Raw genomic sequence first — 21,231 nt, forward strand, 5'->3', positions numbered from 1 at the left:
AAAAGACAGCTGTGGTTGTTGTTGGACCAGTTTCCAATCTTGCAGAAGTTTAAGGGTATAAGGCAAGATTTTTTGGGGGCCAAGCAGCGAAGCTGCGAGGACCTCATTGTGTTTCTACGTTTTCCTATTATTATTATTATTATATGCAATGGGAGTCTATGGCAGCCCATAGAACCGTATGGTAAAAAGTTGGGAAATTTGGCACACTGATTGGGGATGGTCCCATGATTCATGTCACCAAGTTTCATGTCGGCAACTCGAACCCTCTAGCGCCACCAACAGGCCAAAGTTGGACGTGCGTTCATGCAGGGGGCGCTGTAATTCACAAACATGCCTTTTGGCCTGTAGCTGCTGCTGTGCTTAGAATTAAATTGTACTAGTGGTGTCTGGTAATACTGTGAAAGGTCCTTAGGTCAACTGAGGGCAACTTGTCACATCAATATAATTTATTCGGCCGCCATATTTGATTTGATCAAAAACACCAACAATTTCGCACAGGTCACAAATTTCATCTGATCTTCACCAAAATTGGCACAGACCATCTTCAGACCATGCCTTGTCACTTAATTTATTTCTGTAACAATTGATAGAAGCGTTCGCCCGTCACATCCAATCGAAATTTGTGGCGAAGCCACCAAACAGGAAGTGAGCTCATATCTCAGCAATCGTTGCATGTATCAAAACCAAACTTGGTACATGGACTCATGACCCCTTTAGATGAATGCCGAAGAAATGTTGTGACCTTTGACCTCTAGGGTCACTGCAATTAGCAAAAATGCATTTTGCCCATAACTTTTGACGTGCTAGACTTGAAACTTGCTTTGACAGCTTATGGCCATACGTCTGATTGCAGCATTGAGCTAACAGCATTTCGTTGCCATGGTTACTCCGGCCTATCTGCTTGCCCCCCTCATTGCTGCTTGCAGCTATATTTTTGTTTGTTATTAGTCCTCAAGAGATATTAACCTCAATGTCAGCATCCACTGCCCTTGGCTCTATACACAATGACAATAGCTGTTTCCAAAGAATGAGTTAACAAATACAATGCACAGTTTAAAAATAACAAATCCACAAAAGAGAAATCCAGATGAATTTCTGTTTTCTAAAATTACACAGATAAAAAAAAAATAATAATAATAATTTGACGCTATGTCTTTTATGTACTAAAAGGACAGCTGACTAGAGACAGCATAAGTGATGTAGACAATAAAAGTGCACATGGATCAGCAGGTTGAGATTTCTCTAATGGCCAGGGAGATGTCAAGGAGGAGACTGAAAGACAGAGTCAAAGACAAGGTCAGAGATGCATCTCACAATAGCAAACTCCAAATAAGGGACCAAGTTCAAGTGTTAATGATGCTGTGCCATTCTCCCCTACAGTGTCTGATCCCTCCTGTCTGGATTAGCCTATTGTTGTTACATGCCATACATGCCTGCTATGTATGCACCCTTTAGGCTGCTTTTCCTTTAATTAAACTCTGGTGTGATGGGAGTCAGTGTCATGGTCTCATGTCCATATTGGGATGGACCACCCCACATAAAAGGACAAATCAACCATGGCCTTGGCAGTGGGGGCAGATACAGCAGAGAACAACCCTGAGGTAAGTAGCAAGAATGATAGCTAAATGGATGGACAGACATATGGATACAGAGACATGGCTGACTAGTCAGAGACAGACACATGGATCTGTTCAGTTAGCATTCTGTGAAAGGACTCAAATTGTACCTGCAGCACTGCTGCTGTAACACTGTGTCATCTGATTACTTCTTCTCTGTTGAACTACAGCAAGTGACATCATATCTGCGTAACAGGACATCTGAGGCTTGACCCAAACAAGGTAAGATTTACAGACTGAAAATATAAAGCACATTTTATACACAAGGATAATTCAATGTGCTTTACATAAACAAAAGCAAAGAATAATAAAGGCATATAAGGGCAACGGCTAAAAAATATTTAAAATACAGAATGAATCTGATTAACAGTAATTGTATTTGATCAATTAGCTGAAAGCATCTGAGAACAGTTTGGTCCTAAGTCTAGATTTGAAACTGGCTACAGTTTGGTCATTTTTGATGGTTCCAGAACTGAACTGTATAGCAGCTAAAAGCTACTCCACCATGTTAAGTTCAAACAGTGGGTTTTAGTCTAGTCAAGTTTATTTATATACTGTAGCACATTTCATACACAGAGGTCATTCAATGTGCTTTACATAAAAAAAGCAGGAATAGCTAATAAAAGCATAGACAGTCAATAGTCTTAGAATAGTTTAAAACGTAAGGAATACAAAGGAAAACATAAAACAAACAAGGTACATAAAAGCAGAAAAGAGCAATAATTTAAAAGTGTTAAAAAATAATAATTAAAAGACATATAGACATATAATAAATAAAAAAACAACATAGAATGATTACCCAGTGATAGTGATACTAGTCACGCACCCAGTGAACAGCAGCACTCTATGGAGATGCTTAAAGTAGTCCCAAACTGTGTGCTCACACATATTTTTCTTTTCAGGGCAAACATGCCTGTGTGCACACACCAACAAGTATATTTTACCAACAAGTATTTCTTCTGAGACCTGAGCAGTGTGGAGGGTCAAGGGTGTGGACTGCTGAGACATGTCTGATAGATAATTTGGTCCCGTTCCATTTAGTGATTTATAAGAAAGCAGTAGTGCTTTAAAGTCAATTCTGAGACTTACTGGAAGCCAGTGCAGGACGTAGTGTAAGTATTGGAGTGATGTGGTCACTCATTGTTTGATGAGAACCCTAGCCAATGTATTTTGTATCACCTGAAGCTGTTTGATGATCTCTTTGAGAAGGCCTGAAAGTCCATTGTGGTAATCAACTCTGCTGGAGATACTGTAAATGCGTGAATAAGTTTTTTTCTAAACCATGTTTTGACATCAGACCTCTACATTTGGCAATGTTTCTGAGGTGTCAAAAAGCTGATTAGTTAATACTTTCACATGGCTGTTAAAATTTCGATCACTGTCAAATGTGTGGCAAAAGTCTTTTTCAGCTATTTACAAAATATAATTACTTCAGTTTACTCTTTGTTTTGAGACAACCAGTTGTTAATTTGGACAGTACTGTATACTGACAAAGAGATACAGGGTCATCAGGCAACAGGACCTGGTAGGCAAAACGTCCAAGCCACATGTGGAAGAGTTGACATTCCATTTGTAGTCTATCAAAATAAATTCTGATATCATAGCCTGTGTCTAGCTATGTTTTATAGTATGTACCAAAGATTGTAGAGTGCTCTAGAATTTTTGGTATGTACTAATTACCCTCGTTGTGAGACTAAGATGCATAGGATCTACTGGTGGATATTTTTTCCAACGATTATGACCCTACTTTTACTATAATATCTTATTTCAAACCAGTTTAACAAAATGTACCATAACCTACACTATACAAACTTCACCCATCTGATTCTCCTAATCCACTTTGTACATTTCAAGCCTTAACTTAAAACAACTCAACAACATTCACCTCACCTCAGTATCGTAACGATATTGGCAAAAGGAATTAAAGTCTGCCTGCCATATGCTGTCTTTTTTTTTTTGCCTATTCTGACTTGTTACTATAATCATGCTCTTCAAACTTAAGGTCTCATGTTTTATCTGTGCAGAAATGAATTAGTTCATAATATTTACATTGCAGTCTTCATCATGGGTGATGCGTTGATGGCAGAGTTTGGGGCGGCAGCTCCTTTTCTGAGGAAGTCTGATATGGAGCGTCTGGAGGCCCAGACTCGCCCCTTTGACATTAAGAGGGCCTGCTTTGTGGTGGACCCTGAGGTTGAATATGTGAAGGGAACGGTTCAAAGCAGAGACGGTGACAAAGTCACTGTTCTTACTGAGTTTGATAAGGTAATGCATGGCAAATACATTTTAAGCCTATTTCAGAGCTTTTACCTACTAACATTACCAAATCACTTGCATTATTTTCCCATTTAACTGTTCTTTTTAATTCGAAAGCTCACTTACTTACAGTTTATAAATGCTTTCAAAATCAAGTCTTTTATACAATTCTCAGACTAGATGTTTTGAGCTGCTTAGATTTATAACAACATATATTACACAGAGATGAATGAGAGAACTCTCCAAAGACACTGATTTTTTTTCTATCACACAGACTGTCACTTTAAAAGATGTAGATGTCCACCAACAAAACCCGCCTAAGTTTGATAAAATTGAAGACATGGCGATGTTCACCTTCCTGCATGAGCCTGCTGTGCTGTTTAACCTCAAAGAGCGTTATGCAGCCTGGATGATCTACGTAAGTACAAACATGAGGTTCTGGCCCATAGTAGCAAAAACAAATGTCCAAATTTACCATATATTTCTTTCTGTAGACTTACCCTGTACTCATTTGTTGACATCGGTCGTAATCAATTGTATGTTTATTTGTACAGACCTACTCTGGGTTGTTCTGTGTCACTGTCAATCCCTACAAGTGGTTGCCAGTGTACGACAAGGAAGTTGTGGCTGCTTACAGAGGCAAGAAAAGAACAGAAGCCCCTCCCCACATCTTCTCCATCTCTGACAATGCTTACCAGTACATGCTGACAGGTAAAGACCTTCTATTAAAGCAACCATTTTGCAGTATATTGAAAATTAATGACAAGGGCTATAAATAACAATTGTTATGTTCATCAAACATTCATCATGTTGCTTTAAAATAAATTTCATAAATTCATGAATATAACGCATGTTCTTGGTTTTACATTAACATTTCATGCTTGTACATTACACAGACAGAGAGAACCAGTCTGTCCTTATCACGTGAGTATAATCCAGTCTTTGGTTCTAAATTTCCTGCTAACCTTGATATGAGGGAGTGAACCTATTTGTTTTCACCCAACAGTGGAGAATCTGGTGCCGGAAAGACTGTGAACACCAAAAGAGTCATCCAGTACTTTGCTAGCATTGCAGCAACCACTGGAAAGAAGGACCCCTCTCAGGAGAAAAAGGTAAATCACCTCACTGTGTGCTGGACATAATTTCTACTTGTGGTAACCTGATTTCACCAGACTCACTCACTTTGTGAAGAGACTTTTACATTGAAATCACTGGTGCATCTTAACCCATCATATTGATCAGTGATTCCTAACATTATTTCCTACTTTGCCTACCCTCTACAAACTACTAATAAACCACATTTGCATTCAGGAAAAAATGTATTTACCTTTACTGTATAGATTTACATTTTCTAACTGCAACCTTTTCATTTTATTTCAAGCAAATTTTTTAAAAATAAACACATTGAAAGGAGCCAAACTAGTATCTCAGTAAAATGAAAATGAGTGGAAACACTAAGTGGGGGGGACCAGGCTAGTCTCCAAGACCTGACATTAGTTGTGTTATATTTTCCCAGGGCACACTGGAAGATCAAATCATCCAGTGTAACCCTGCTCTGGAGGCTTTTGGTAACGCCAAGACCATCAGAAATGACAACTCCTCCCGATTTGTAAGACTTCTATTGATTTTCAACTCATTATCATCTCAAACTTCTACCTTCTGTCACTTGTTTCATTTTGACGTGTCTCTCATGCTAGGGTAAATTCATCCGTATTCACTTTGGTGTGAGCGGCAAGCTGTCCTCAGCAGATATTGAGACTTGTAAGTAAATAAGCCTTTTTTGATCGCCTTCATCTGTGGAGACCGAATGTATGGCTTGAAAGTTACAATTACTCTTTAATCCCCCAGATCTGCTGGAGAAGTCCCGTGTCACTTTTCAACTCAAGGCTGAGAGAGACTACCATATCTTCTACCAGATCCTGTCCCAAAAGAAACCAGAGCTGTTGGGTGAGAAATGCATGTATATCTCCAGTCATTTGTGGACATGAATGTGCAATAAGTGTCTACTTATTTGTTACCTTAGCTCAGTTACAGTAGTGTTACTTGACCTATTGTCCTGCTTTTCTTCAGAGATGTTGCTGATCACCTCCAACCCCTATGACTACGCGTTCATCTCCCAAGGAGAGACACAAGTAGCCTCTATTTGTGATGCTGATGAGCTGATAGCTACTGATGTGAGTAGGCCTGCTTTCACTTTCCCATATACTCATATACAAGGGTGGGTAGTTCTTTTTCAAAACTGTACTTCTACTTTTACTCAGTTACATTTTTGAAACTTCAGAATGCATTGTTTCCTTGCCACGCGATTGCAAAAGTAATGACTGGCATATGTAGAATCAGACAATGTTGTAGCCTATTACACAAAAGTAGATGTTCTATATATCAGCTCAGTTAAGGCAATGACGTCCTGCCAGCTGCTGCATCTTCTGGTGAGACAGGCAGAGTACAGTAGCGACGAGAGGTATGACATGACATGGAAACTTTCACCTGTATTCATTTCTGGCCACCATCATTCAACTAACATATTGGACAAGGAAAGTACTGTAGGCCTTCATTGAAATTCATTCACAAGGAAAGCAAATGCACTGGAAATCGAGCACACAAGTTAGAAAAACCTAGCATTCGTTTACAGTATGTAGCCTCAATGTTGTCAGTGAAGGACTGAGAAAAAAGATAGCCTAGCCTACTCTTTTGCTCTGTCCAAGTGATTAAATAAAATATATTTAAATTGAGCTGTTAAAATATGGTTGCCTATGTGATTAGCCTACAGAGGAGGAGAAAAGCAAACAGGCGTAAATTATACTTTTGTATCCCTTTAAAGGGCCATCAAAAATATAAAAAAAAGTTTTTTAAAAAAGTAACTTGTTACTTGTTTATTAACAGTACTTGTTTACTTTTAATTGAGTAGATTTCTCAGAAGGGAATATTTACTTTTACTTCAGAAATCTACCCACCCCTGCTCATACAGAGGTACGTTGGGGGCGGTAATTACTGAATGAAATATGTGTTTTGTTACAGGATGCCTTTGATGTGCTGGGCTTTACTCAAGAGGAGAAGAATGGTATTTACAAGCTGACTGGCTCCATTATGCACTATGGCAACATGAAGTTCAAACAGAAGCAGAGAGAGGAGCAGGCAGAGGCTGATGGCACTGAGGGTGTGTATGTGTGTGTGTGTGTGTGTGTGTGTGTGTGTGTGTATATATATATATATATATATTCATTTCTGATTGTGGATGTAATACTCACAGATGTAACGGTTAAATATGGGCAGAGTTGTAACTGTGATATCTTCACTCCAGATACCGACAAAGTCGCTTACCTCATGGGCCTGAACTCTGCTGACCTCATCAAGGGTCTGTGTCACCCAAGGGTCAAAGTAGGCAACGAGTGGGTCACCAAAGGACAGAGTGTCCAGCAGGTATTATTCCTGTGATCATTATAAGTATTATAAACATTGATAGTAGATACTAACTACACTAAGTCATTGATGTGTTGTGTATACAATATAGCTATTAAACAGGGTATAATATAAACTCATGCCTGTTTAACAAGTGAAGTTTTTAATTCCATTATTACAGTTATCACACCTTAACAGTGTCACCGCATTTTCCATGTCATTCATTTCCCCTTTATCTTTAGGTGTACTACTCTATTGGAGCCCTGTCCAAGTCAGTGTATGAGAAGATGTTCAACTGGATGGTTGTCAAGATCAACCTGACACTGGACACCAAACAGCCTCGCCAGCACTTCATTGGTGTGCTGGATATTGCTGGATTTGAGATCTTTGATGTGAGTCTTAAAGCTAAGACAAACATTATAATTCTAAGCAAAATATGTAAGGGATTACGGCCGCCAAGGTGTCCCATTATACGGAATTAATGGACGAGGCGGCGGCAAAGAGCTTCCGCCGATTCCTTTATTTCCGTATAACTGTACACCTCGAGGGCCGTTATACCGCTTCACACCCGGTTGCCACTCTAGGCAATAATCATGCCTTTACAGCACGCAAAGGAACAATTCTGTTTAAAAAGAAGCTGACTTGTTCAGTTTGTTGTACAACTTTCTTTGGCCCCAACAGTGATAGTGTGGTGTGGTTGTTATAGTTACCAATCGTAAGCATTGATATGGAACGGTGATTCAACTTTTTTTACCAGATCTACTTCAAGTGTCTCGTTATTCAGACTTAATAGCCACCCTATGAGCCAATCAGAAAAGAGTATTTCTTCTCTTCGGGTGATAAATAATATTAATGAAATCCCTGCTGTCTTTCAGTTTAACACTTTTGAGCAACTGTGCATCAACTTCACTAATGAGAAGCTGCAGCAATTCTTCAACCACCACATGTTTGTGCTGGAGCAAGAGGAGTACAAGAAGGAGGGCATTGAGTGGGTGTTCATTGACTTCGGCATGGACTTGGCCGCTTGCATTGAGCTCATTGAGAAAGTGAGTGACACTTTATTTACTCACATTTGTATTTGACAGCATAGATCACTACATGTATACCACTCTTTTATTATTTGTGTGGTTGACTGTAGAATGTTTTGAATCAACATGTTTCCATATTTTTCCTCCCTAGCCCATGGGTATCATGTCCATCCTTGAAGAGGAGTGCATGTTCCCCAAGGCCAGTGATACTACATTTAAATCCAAGCTTTATGACAACCACTTGGGCAAAAATGCCTGCTTCCAGAAGCCCAGGATTGTCAAGGGGAGACCAGAGGCCCATTTCTCTCTGGTTCACTATGCTGGCACTGTTGATTATAACATTGGCAACTGGCTGGTGAAGAACAAAGACCCTCTCAATGAGACTGTGGTCGGACTCTTCCAGAAGTCAACTCTTAAGATGTTGTGTGCTCTCTTCGCCAACTATGCCGGTGCTGAATCAGGTATTCTGTCAATCTTTTCCTAATTAATCCTGTTACATTAATGAATCAACATGTTTATGTGAAGAGCTGATGGACATGTGATATTTTAATAGCCGCTGAATCTGGTGGTGGTGGCAAGAAGAAGAAGGGTTCTTCTTTCCAGACTGTATCTGCCCTTCACAGGGTAAGTGTGACAGGTTAAATTAACATACTAAAGCAGGAGTTCCCAAGGAGTGACCCTACCTTGATGTCACAAAACGTTGGCGACCCCAAACATTCACATGTTGCAAGAGAGGGCACAACTCATCTCTGCTGTAACATCCAGACGCCAGCGGTTCCTTAATTTTCCCCAAATGTCCTTGCACGCATGTTTTTTTTGCTACTTTGTTTAGAACATTGATCAAGCATAATTCCGTCAAACATCTCACGCAGGCTGTCTAAGTTTATTTTTACTTAGCTAGATTATAATGAAGGATCCATTACTTAACTTGTATATTGTAAATTATACCCATTTGGATTTCAGGCGAGGCGACCCCACGGGGTTGGGAAACAATGTACTAAAGTGAAGGCATTCATTAGTACCACATAATTTCCTTTTATGATCAATGGGACAACTGGGATTCTGTGCAGTCCGACTCATATTTTTTTTATTTAAATGTCTGAACTACAGGAGAATCTCAACAAGCTGATGACCAACTTGAGGTCAACTCACCCCCACTTTGTGCGCTGCATCATCCCCAACGAGACCAAGACTCCTGGGGCCATGGAGAATCCTCTGGTCATGCACCAGCTGCGCTGTAACGGTGTGCTGGAAGGCATCAGGATCTGCAGAAAGGGCTTCCCCAACAGGATCCAGTATGGAGACTTCAAACAGAGGTAGGGTCAACATTGCTTTTTAGGGTGAATATTGGCATTTTGTTGTTAGATATCTTTGCATATTTCAATCAGGGGGGAAAAACAAAGAGAATCAGTACTGTATTTAGTAATGCTAATAGTGAGAATGGCTAGGTGGCAACAATGCTTTCAAATGTAGGTAAAAGCTAACGACAAAGCTCAACATGTCGTTAGAAGTAGGTACCAGTCAACATGTGAAGAGTTCAGATGCAAAACCCTCTAAATCCACCTGACCAATTTTCCCTCACGAAGGGAAGTGGCGTTTAGATGCTTCTCCCTACAAATCGATATTTCAAACCAGGAAGAGAGTGGTATTTAGCAGGTTTTGAAGCAAAATTATTTGATTAACATATACTATGTGTGTAGAGCATTTACTCACCATAGCGGATTTTCCATCTGAACTGAATCACTACAGAATTACTATGGAGATATCGCTGTGCCTGTTTGCCTCTGTAAATATTAGGAAACTGTATAAAACCCCTGTCTCTCACATGCTTCTGTCTTTCTTCCGAACGATGGTGGCGCTCCCAGTAGCAATTGTCGCATGTCCATCTATGAAAGGATCATTTCTGTGTTGTTACATAGTAACAGTAAGTTAAAAGCCCACCCATTGCTTTTGGATATAAACTGTACAATTTTTTCTGTGTAAATGAGAAAATAGTAAGTCTCAATCGACTAGTAAGGACTTGACCGGAAGCAGCGTCATTGTTTGGAAGAAAAACATGATAGCTAACTTAATAAGCCACCGACATAATTCTCCTTTAAGGTAGGTGCCATACCAAATTAGCAATTCAACAACACAATCATACTTCTTGGTTTTAGATACCGTATCCTGAACCCCAATGCCATTCCTGAGGGCCAGTTCATTGACAACAAGAAGGCAGCAGAGAAACTGCTGGGCAGCTTGGACATTGACCATGAGCAGTACAGGCTTGGGCACACTAAGGTATTGAGGGTTTCAACAAAAATCTTGTATATTGACACACAAGTAGACTCTGGTATGTCATATGTCTTGATAGATGAGGATTTCAGCTATAATCATAGTAAAATAGACTGTTATACGTTACCTGTTTTGACTCTTATCAGGTGTTCTTCAAAGCTGGTCTCCTCGGTGTCCTTGAGGAGATGAGAGACGACCGTCTCGCACTCATCATCACTGGTATCCAGGCTAAAAGCCGTGGACTTCTTGCCAGGATTGAGTTCCAGAAAATTGTAGAACGAAGGTGAGAATAACCTCTAAAAAGAATAACAAATGATATCAGTGGTACTAGGTATTCATATACTTTTACTCATTAGAGTTATCCAATACCGTACAAAGATACAATTTCAACATTGCATTAATAACCATATGTTTTATATTTATTTTTAATTGGAAAGACAACCATAACTCATCATGGAAATAAAACTTCTTTTGAAATTTGTTCAACATCGATAGTAATTACAAGATTACTAGAAGGTAGAAATACTGCCTACTCTTAAGTAAGGAATCATCAGAGACCTATTTAAACACAAATTATATTACAGGGATGGACTGCTGGTAATCCAGTGGAACGTCCGTGCATTCATGGGTGTCAAGAATTGGCCCTGGATGAAGATGTTCTTCAAGATCAAGCCCCTCTTGAAATCTGCTGAGTCTGAAAAAGAGATGGCCAACATGAAGGAAGAATTCCTGAAGTTGAAGGAGGCCTACGCTAAATCTGAGGCTCGCAGAAAAGAGTTGGAAGAGAAAATGGTTTCTGTTCTCCAAGAGAAGAATGACCTGCAACTTCAAGTCCAGACTGTGAGTAAACTCTACATTTTAACCAGCAACTATTTATCAGTCAGTAAAGGATTTCACTTTTTTTTATTTAACTAATATTCAAAAGCATATGCAAATATGCCGGATATAGTAGTCGTATCTACTTACATTTGTAGCTTCGATCTATCAATTTATAATCTATACGTCATCATAGGAACAAGACAGTCTTTGTGATGCTGAGGAGCGATGTGAAGGTCTGATCAAGAGCAAGATTCAGCTCGAGGCCAAATCCAAGGAGCTGACTGAGAGACTGGAAGATGAAGAGGAGATGAATTCAGAGCTGACTGCAAAGAAGAGGAAGTTAGAGGATGAGTGCTCTGAGCTCAAGAAGGACATTGATGATCTGGAGCTCACACTAGCTAAAGTGGAGAAAGAGAAACATGCCACTGAGAATAAGGTCAGCAGAACTGGAAATCTTTCTAATCACCAAGGAAAATGTTCTAATCAAGTTAAAGGAGAATTACAGTGTGATATTGACCTAAAGTGTATTGAAACATGATACCGAGTGTGAACGTATGTCTCATAGCCCATCTCTGCTTGTCCCCTGCACTCCAAAATCTGGCGCTAGTTAGCCGATGCTACCAACAGCTTTTTCAATAGTGGTGCTTCGGCATCGGGCTAGCCATGCAAATAAATCACTGTTTTACACCCATTTACGAGGCTCAATGTATCTCCACACTTCATTGGTAGACTTCCGAGGGCCCTGACATTTAAAACGAGACATTGAGAACTTTGAAAAAGCACTGGTAGTTTACTTACAAGACGATTTATACAGACAGTATCTTCACGAAGTTTAGCGTTTTCAGCCATCTTGAATTTAGTCACGATAAGTCGAGCAACGAGTAAGAATGAACAGGTATGATAAGGGATCAGATTCCAAAAATAATTCAGTGGAAATGCATGGATTCCAGTTTCTTCCAGTAGCAGCACCACTATTTAAAAAGCTGTTGGTAGCATCGGCTAACTAGCGCCAGATTTTGGAGTGCAGGGGACAAGCCGAGATGGGCTATGAGACATACGTTCACACTCGGTATCATGTTTCAATAAACTTTAGGTCAATATCACACCGGAATTCTCCTTTAAGTAATCAAGTAATCGAGTAATGAAGTGATTGTTGACAAGGGTCTACTTTACTTTTAGGTTAAAAACCTGACTGAGGAGATGGCAGCTCTTGATGAAATCATTGCCAAGCTGACCAAGGAGAAGAAAGCTCTCCAGGAGGCTCACCAGCAAACGCTGGATGACCTTCAGAGTGAGGAAGACAAAGTCAACACTCTGACTAAGGCCAAAACTAAGTTGGAACAGCAAGTTGATGATGTAAGCAATAAAAACAGGAACCTATGTCTCAATGCATAAAATGAATGACACTTACACGATTCCTTTTCCATCCTAAGCTTGAAGGGTCCTTGGAACAGGAAAAGAAACTCAGGATGGATCTTGAAAGAGCTAAGAGGAAGCTTGAGGGAGACTTAAAGTTAACCCAGGAAAGTCTCATGGACTTGGAGAATGACAAACAGCAGCTAGAAGAGCGGATGAAAAAGTATGTACAAATTCGACACTCATATATAATAAATAATAATTATAGAGAAATAATGAAAAAATAGAAAATATATACCATTGATATTTTTTATTTGTTTTAACATAGGAAAGATTTTGAGATCAGTCAACTTAATAGCAAGATTGAAGATGAACAAGCTATGGCTGCCCAGCTCCAGAAGAAACTGAAGGAGCTGCAGGTAAATGATAAATAAAAACTACTAAGATATAAAACATAAAATATTGTGAAAACTTATGTATACTTCTCACAAAAAAGAAAATAAATTACTGTTCCTATTTTACTATCCTTAGGCTCGTATTGAGGAGCTGGAGGAAGAGCTGGAGGCTGAGAGAGCTGCCCGAGCCAAAGTGGAGAAGCAGCGGGCAGACCTGGCCAGAGAGCTGGAGGAGATCAGTGAGAGGCTGGAGGAGGCTGGAGGTGCCACTGCTGCCCAGATAGAGATGAACAAGAAGAGGGAGGCTGAGTTCCAGAAACTGCGCAGAGACCTTGAAGAGTCCACTCTGCAACATGAGGCCACTTCTTCCACACTGAGGAAGAAGCATGCAGACAGTGTAGCTGACCTCGGGGAGCAGATTGACAATCTTCAGAGAGTGAAACAAAAGCTTGAGAAGGAGAAGAGTGAGCTCCGTCTTGAGTTGGACGATGTTGTCTCCAACATGGAGCAGGTCTCCAAGGCCAAGGTTTGTACAAATTAGCTAAAGGAAGAACCTGTATAATAGGTCTATCTGAATTCTCTATACCAGGGGTGTCAAACGTGAGGCCCGGGGGCCAGATCAGGCCCGTCAGCAGGTTTCATACGGCCCCCCAGATGTTTTTGGTAGGAAGGGAAAATTATGAAAAAAAGATATTCACATCCAGTTGTCTTCAACAATGTGTTATGTGTAATGTGTATAAGCAATATCTCTATAATAGGATACATTGATTAAACCTAGCACTACAAACCATCCTCAGGAAAAAAGAAGCAGAAAAACTAACATGGAAGTAGGGCATTTCAAGAGAGAAAGACAGCAGTACATTACATATCAGTTTGATATGACACCAGTACATAATTGTGTTCTTGTTTGCTCATAAGTGATATAATTAAACAACACTCTGATACCCATGCAGAAAAATGATAATGACCATGATGACCATGACAATGACGGCCCCCCATGAGGTGTCATTCCAACGAATCCGGCCCACTACCTAATGAGTTTGACACCCCTGCTCTATACCTGAACAGTTTTCAAGAAATAGTACATGAGAATAGCGTTCTGTATTATTTTGTCAGACAAACTTGGAGAAGATGTGCAGAACACTGGAGGACCAGATGACTGAATACAGAACAAAGTCTGAGGAGGGCCAGCGTTCTATCAATGACTTCACCATGCAGAAAGCCAAGCTTCAAACTGAAAATGGTAAGTCAAAAGGGTAAATCGATAGATAGATAGATAGATAGATACTTTATTCATCCCCAAAGGGAAATTCAAAAAATCAACTCATTTATTTGATACACCTATCAAGAAAAAAAGAAGAAAATAAGCAATATCATTGAAATTCTGTTCATTAAGGTGAGCTTACAAGACAGCTAGAAGAGAAAGACTCACTTGTTTCTCAACTGACAAGAGGCAAACAGTCCTACACGCAGCAGGTTGAGGATCTCAAGAGGCAACTTGAGGAGGAAGTGAAGGTACAGTATTCATAACTGACTTGCAGAAAAGTCTTTAAATTGTTTCTCTACAGCCATGACATATCTGATGGACTTGTATCTGATCCTATCCACAGGCCAAGAATGCACTAGCCCATGCAGTGCAGTCTTCTCGCCATGATGCTGACCTCCTGAGAGAGCAGTTTGAGGAGGAGCAGGAGGCCAAGGCTGAGCTGCAGCGCAGTCTCTCCAAGGCCAACTCTGAGGTGGCTCAGTGGAGAACCAAGTACGAGACTGATGCCATCCAGAGGACTGAGGAGCTGGAAGATGCCAAGTAAGGGCCCCTGAATTGACTCTGTATGAATTGTTTAAAATTAATGGTTAGACATTGCATGTACATGCACTCATTTTAAATGTATTTTTCCACAGGAAAAAGCTTGCTCAGCGTCTGCAAGATGCAGAGGAAGCTGTGGAGGCTGTCAATGCCAAATGCTCCTCCCTGGAGAAAACTAAGCATAGACTGCAGAATGAGATTGAAGATCTCATGGTAGACGTGGAGAGATCCAATGCTGCTGCTGCTGCCCTGGACAAGAAGCAAAGGAACTTTGATAAGGTAAGAAAACAAATGGTCAAAACACCATTGCTAATATGCCTTAACACAATTTTCAAAAATACACATAAAGATTTTCACCTTAACAGGTCTTGGCTGAGTGGAAGCAGAAGTATGAGGAATCCCAGACTGAGCTGGAGAGTTCCCAGAAAGAGTCCAGATCTCTTGGCACTGAGCTCTTCAAACTCAAGAACTCTTATGAGGAATCTTTGGATCACCTTGAGACCATGAAAAGGGAGAACAAAAATCTTCAAGGTCTGTTTGATCCTCCCAAAAAACTTATGATTGTAAAAGTGACATCACACAACTAACTAATGTCTGTCTGCTTTGCAGAGGAAATTTCTGATCTCACTGAGCAACTCGGTGAGACTGGGAAGAGCATCCATGAGCTTGAGAAGGTCAGGAAGACACTTGAGCAAGAGAAGGCAGAGATCCAGACTGCCCTAGAGGAAGCGGAGGTACGTTCATAAAGATACAATAATCCGAAAATGAGTTTCCCTCATTCCAAGATAGCATAGGATGCTTGTGTTTACAAAAGTAGTGTATATAACTAAGTAGATTATCATGTTCCTATATCTCCAAAGGGTACCCTTGAACACGAGGAGGGTAAGATCCTCAGAGCTCAGCTGGAGTTTAATCAGGTCAAAGCTGACATTGAGCGTAAACTTACTGAGAAGGATGAGGAGATGGAGCAGGCCAAGAGGAACCAGCAGAGAGTGGTGGATACCCTGCAGACCTCCCTGGAGTCTGAGACTCGCAGCAGGAATGAGGCTCTCAGGGTGAAAAAGAAGATGGAGGGAGACCTCAATGAGATGGAGATCCAGCTCAGCCAGGCCAACAGGCAGGCATCTGAGGCCCAGAAGCAGCTCAAGGGTCTCCATGGACATATGAAGGTAAAACAATGCAGCAGAGAGCTCCATAATCCCATTGACTGTCAAGAAATCACTAACTGCATTGGTCTTATAGGAGTGCATTCCTACACCTGATGCAAGAGCTAATATTCACCTGTAGCACTTTTTGCCCATACCCTAACAAAGACTTCCCTCATATATGCTTCCATCTTCTCTGTTAACTTACTGGCAGTGGTGCAGGTAGTCAAAGGTATCTTAAAAAATAATCTATATATTAGAGTATATCCATACATCCATCTTGTCTAATAAGTGCAACTTTTTTAATCTAGGTTAACTATCTTTTTGGATAGTTACAGTATTTGAATACACTCAAACAAGAGTTAACTGAAACAAGGTTACGCTGTATATTAGCAATCTAGAAAATACATGTTTACATTTCTAACATGTGTACATTGCAGGATGCCCAACTGCAGCTGGATGACGCTCTACATAGCAATGATGATCTCAAAGAAAAAACTGCTATTGTGGAGAGACGCAGCAATCTGATGCAGGCTGAATTGGATGAGCTCAGGTCCCTGGTGGAGCAGACTGAGAGAGGCCGGAAACTGGCTGAACAGGAGCTGCTGGACGTCAGTGAGAGGGTGCAGCTGCTGCACTCTCAGGTAAAATATGAATACTGTAGTGTTTTTCAGATTTATTCATATTATGACTTAGACCATTGTTAACATTTCTGTCTTCCCACATAGAACACCAGCCTGCTGAACCAGAAGAAGAAACTGGAGGGTGATACATCCCAGCTGCAGAATGAAGTAGAGGAGGCTGTGCAGGAGTGCAGGAATGCTGAGGAAAAGGCCAAGAAGGCCATCACTGATGCTGCCATGATGGCAGAGGAGCTGAAGAAGGAGCAGGACACCAGTTCTCACCTGGAGCGCATGAAGAAGAACATGGAGCAGACCATCAAGGACCTGCAGCACCGTCTGGATGAAGCTGAACAAATCGCCATGAAGGGTGGCAAGAAGCAGATCCAGAAGTTGGAGTCCAGGGTAAATGCATTTTTGCTTTTACTACATATAATTACAGGTAGACATATCACCATTTGTTAAATATTTGCTTTATTTGTCTACATTTAGGTGAGAGAGCTGGAAAATGAGGTGGAAATGGAGCAACGGAAGGCCGGTGATTCTGTCAAAGGAATCCGTAAATATGAGCGCCGCATCAAGGAGCTCACCTATCAGGTATATTAAATTATACCATCCCAAAAACACTATTTTAATAATACATAATGCTCAATGCTAACAAAAAAAAAACAATACCCACCTCTCCCATCTGTAGACTGAGGAGGACAAAAAGAATTTGAGCCGTCTTCAGGATCTGGTGGACAAACTGCAGCTGAAGGTCAAGTCCTACAAGAGAACAGCAGAGGAGGCTGTAAGTGAACATCCTCTTCTCCTTAGTTTTCCCTTGTCTTCCTTGTTTTATCTATTATCAAAGTATTTTAATCTATTAACTGCTGAACATGCAACTAAACAATTAACAAAATACAATTAATTTGTGGGCACATTTCAGGAAGAGCAGGCCAATAGCAACCTGACCAAGTTCCGCAAGCTGCAGCATGAGCTGGATGAGGCTGAGGAGAGAGCTGATATAGCTGAGTCTCAGGTCAACAAGATGAGAACCAAGAGCCGTGATGCAGGTGGCAAGGTGAGAGCAACAGTTGCTACTGTATTGAATATAAATCTATAAATACCACCGTCATAACCAGTAAACATATATTTCTATAATAAATTGCACTAATTTAGCAGCCTTTAGCAGCACTGTAACCTGACTCTCGGCAGATGAATTTCGTTCCGCCTAGCTCCACTCATCCATCTGGAACCGATCCATTGGAATGGTGTTTCAGAAGGCTGGGCCTAATCCAAAAATGCTTCCATATGATTGAATAAGCCACTTGTCCGTCATCTATTGACGTGCTACTTCAACCACTCACATCGAAGCCAACCCGTGACGCTGATAACAGTCTCACAGTCGCTTCTACGCTATGTCACATCTATGAAACTGCCGCCCTGCGTCTTGATTGGCTCAACCATACAATCTCGTGCTGAAATCACTCTCAATGGAAGAGGTCCCAGATGGATGTGAGTGAAGCTAGGCGGAGCTAAGCGGAACGAAATTCATCTGGCGAGAGTCAGGTTAGCAGCACTAGGTTCTCCCACAGTGTTTAGAATCATTCATGATCATCAGGGCTCAAAATTGGCCCTATACTAGCCACGAGTGAGTGCTGGTAAAAAAATTGGCTGGTAGATTAATAATAGCTCATTTTGTCAATCATATTCATCCACTTAATACTGACAATATTTTTTTGCTGTATCACAGAAAGGACATGATGAAGAGTGAAGCTCTCATGATGGACGTGTCGGAAAGGTTCTTGCTTGCTGTGTTTTAGTTTTCAGTATGGAATGCATTCAAATACAATCACTTAAAAAGTGTTTCTATTGTTTGTATGTTCATGAGATACTTGCAGGACCACACCTATACATTCACAACAGGCCTACAGTACATAGAATAAAGAAAAAAACTAAACTAAGGGTTTTCTTCTTCTTTGATGATGCTATGAAGAGAATGGGCCCATTATAAACTTCATTAAACTGACAGTCATGCCTGCTGGAACCAAATATTGGATATGCCCATACAGCAAATTAACAGGTCAAAATAAACAACGTTCCATATATAGATATACTCTCATAAAACGTCTTACTTTAAATATATGAAGAGGTCCAGACCCTGGTGTTTGGTGCAGGAACAATGACCTTCACCAAGAAAACAAAATAAATAATAATTGACTACAGAAGAAACAAAACAAACCACAATGGACTGTTTTTCAAAAGGGAGGAGATGGAGCATGTTTCAGCCTCCATCTTTAGAATACATTAGCCAAGGAGGGACATACCTGAAATTCTAGCTCTGCCTTTCGCGTTTGTCGGTCAGTTACCGAACGACAGAGTTATGCTTGCGGCTGCTCCTATGGAGATAGAATACCACGTTAGAATTATCTTGAACTACATATCCTGTACAGTATTAGGCTTATTCGCAAATAACATTAGCACTTATAAGTTGCTTGCTGAATATAACAAATCCATAACGACGATAGTCATCTTGCATGAAGTATAATATGAGCTATAGTTCCACGGACTAAATTGCTAAATGCAATTTACGAATATTTTTCTAAAACAACCTCATTACGAGAGGGAATACTCAATAAAGTAGTGTATGACATCTTGTAACGTCAGCTAGGATATTTATGGTGCGGCTTCCGCACTGCACCCTGATATACTGCTGCACTGTGTGGCACTCCAGCTGCATAGCAACAAAAAGAAAGGACCTGCAGCAGGTTGTCAAGACGGCTGAGAGGATCATTGGCTCCCCCTACCAAACCTGAGTGAATTATACTCAAGCCGTCTTCTCACACAGACCACAAACATCAGGCAGGACACCTCACACCCCAGACACTCCCTGTTCACTACCCTCCCCTCAGGCAGACTGAGAACCCACAGCACACGCACATATATACTCCGGAACAGCTTCTTACACAGAGCTGTGAACATATTGCAGAAATCATCCACACATCCACACACACAATCAGAAAAATACACACACAGCCCTTACCCCCTTAGTGCAATAACTGCTGTGTTTACTGTTTCTAGCTATTTATTGAGAACATGGAATGAATGTGTATGTGCGAGATGAATGTTTATGTGTGAGATGTGCTTGGGTTAGTGTAATGTGATGGTGTATGCGTATATATATTTATTTATTTTTTCTTTTTACGCATTGCTGCTATTTGGAGGGGATGGCTCCAACAGAATTTCACTAGTTCACATTCCTGAATTTGCATAAAGACATAAAAGCATAATACATAAAAGCATAATAGAATAGCATGTTTGGCGAGGTCTCTGGCCATGGTCCTGAAGGGCTTCGCGGAATCGTGCCGGAGTCGACTGCGCAGGCAGGAGTCGGGCAGGATTCCGCCATACACCCCCTTCTTCTTTAACTATGTAAGACGGGAGACATAAGGGGAGGTGGTGGGTTGCGAGCAGAGTAACACCAATGTTGCAACTTCGGCAGGTAGACTGCGAATAAATACCCTGACTGATTGAAGAAGGAGGCGTGGCAAATTCTGTCACGCTCCTCCCGAACTTCCGTTTGTAAAACGCCATTTTGTTGCGTCGCATACAATGACAATAAAGATCTATCTATCTACTGTATCTATCTACAGTGCCTATAAAAAGTCTTCAGCCACATGCTAAAGTTGACTAAAAAGAGGAATAAAAAAAATCATCTTTTGGAAATGGATCTTAATGCCTGAATTTAAAAAATGAGGAAAAATCCAACCTTTAAGGACACCAATTTTCTGTGAATGAAAAATGTATCATAAATAAATAAATGTTCTTCATTAAAATACAGTTTGTTAACTTGTTTAAAATGTTAAACTTATGTTGAATTCCCATAGAGGCAGGCAGATTTTTATTTTTAAAGGCCAGTTATTTCATGGATCCAGAGTACTATACATCCTGATAAAGTTCCCTTGGCCTTTGGAATTAAAATAACCCCACATCATCACATACCCTTTACCATATCTCACGATTGGCATAGGGCATAGACTATATATATAGTTCTATATATACAGTCTATGATGGCATAGGGTACTTTCCATAAGATCATCTCAATGCAAATCAAACCAGTTATTAGGCTAACTGAAATAAAACCATCCCAATCTCTAGGTATGTTGAAGGGTATGTGTAGATTTATCTGTAGATTTAAACATTTAGATAAATTGATTTAAACATTTCTCAGTTTCATTGATATTTAGCAAGAATTTCATATGAGTTTGTTTAAGACTGACTAACCATCATATTGCAAATGAAATGAAATACAATAAAGTCAAGTGTTTCAAACACCATCATGAGTAAGAAGCAACCTGTGGACTACTGTTGTGGGGTGTGAGGTGTAGTGACGTCCTGCCTACAGTAAAACTGCAGTGTTGAATGCATGGTTGTGGACCACCTGCAATGCTTTCGCAGACCACTGGAGCACTGCAGTGCAGACAACTGGTAGAAAACTTCAGCCTATCAAAGCTCAACTTGATGAATATTCATT

General features: G+C 40.5%; 2 protein-coding genes across 6 annotated transcripts in view; one reads left to right on the top strand and one right to left on the bottom strand.

Annotated features, from left to right (window-relative positions):
- LOC121688279 overlaps positions 1 to 21,231 on the bottom strand; it is a 522,978-nt gene that overhangs the window by 495,537 nt on the left and 6,210 nt on the right. For 3 of the 5 annotated variants that reach the window (XR_006024544.1, XR_006024543.1, XR_006024545.1), the window contains 3 exons: positions 19,025 to 19,096; positions 18,833 to 18,884; positions 17,394 to 17,480 (listed from right to left, as the gene is read on the bottom strand). The exons of the other annotated variants lie outside the window; for them this stretch is intronic. The gene's annotated coding sequence lies outside the window, so the exon portion shown is untranslated. Of the gene's footprint in view, positions 1 to 17,393; positions 17,481 to 18,832; positions 18,885 to 19,024; positions 19,097 to 21,231 lie in introns of those variants that run through there. 5 annotated transcript variants of the gene reach the window in all.
- Positions 1,562 to 18,657, top strand: LOC121688271 (myosin-6-like). The gene is made up of 39 exons (XM_042067746.1): positions 1,562 to 1,601; positions 1,787 to 1,838; positions 3,673 to 3,881; positions 4,147 to 4,290; positions 4,427 to 4,583; positions 4,769 to 4,796; positions 4,879 to 4,984; positions 5,389 to 5,481; positions 5,570 to 5,633; positions 5,721 to 5,819; positions 5,943 to 6,046; positions 6,891 to 7,029; positions 7,174 to 7,292; positions 7,514 to 7,663; positions 8,147 to 8,317; positions 8,451 to 8,760; positions 8,853 to 8,923; positions 9,410 to 9,615; positions 10,456 to 10,579; positions 10,720 to 10,856; positions 11,158 to 11,413; positions 11,586 to 11,828; positions 12,572 to 12,748; positions 12,826 to 12,971; positions 13,077 to 13,167; positions 13,280 to 13,669; positions 14,260 to 14,386; positions 14,540 to 14,658; positions 14,754 to 14,950; positions 15,046 to 15,229; positions 15,316 to 15,481; positions 15,560 to 15,684; positions 15,811 to 16,119; positions 16,536 to 16,739; positions 16,824 to 17,120; positions 17,208 to 17,312; positions 17,410 to 17,505; positions 17,644 to 17,778; positions 18,451 to 18,657. The coding sequence occupies exons 3-39, from the start codon at positions 3,681 to 3,683 to the stop codon at positions 18,469 to 18,471; spliced, it is 5,811 nt and encodes a 1,936-aa protein (XP_041923680.1). The 5' UTR covers positions 1,562 to 1,601; positions 1,787 to 1,838; positions 3,673 to 3,680; the 3' UTR covers positions 18,472 to 18,657.

This window comes from Alosa sapidissima, chromosome 17 (genome assembly GCF_018492685.1).
Source record: "Alosa sapidissima isolate fAloSap1 chromosome 17, fAloSap1.pri, whole genome shotgun sequence".
NCBI lineage: Eukaryota > Metazoa > Chordata > Actinopteri > Clupeiformes > Clupeidae > Alosa > Alosa sapidissima.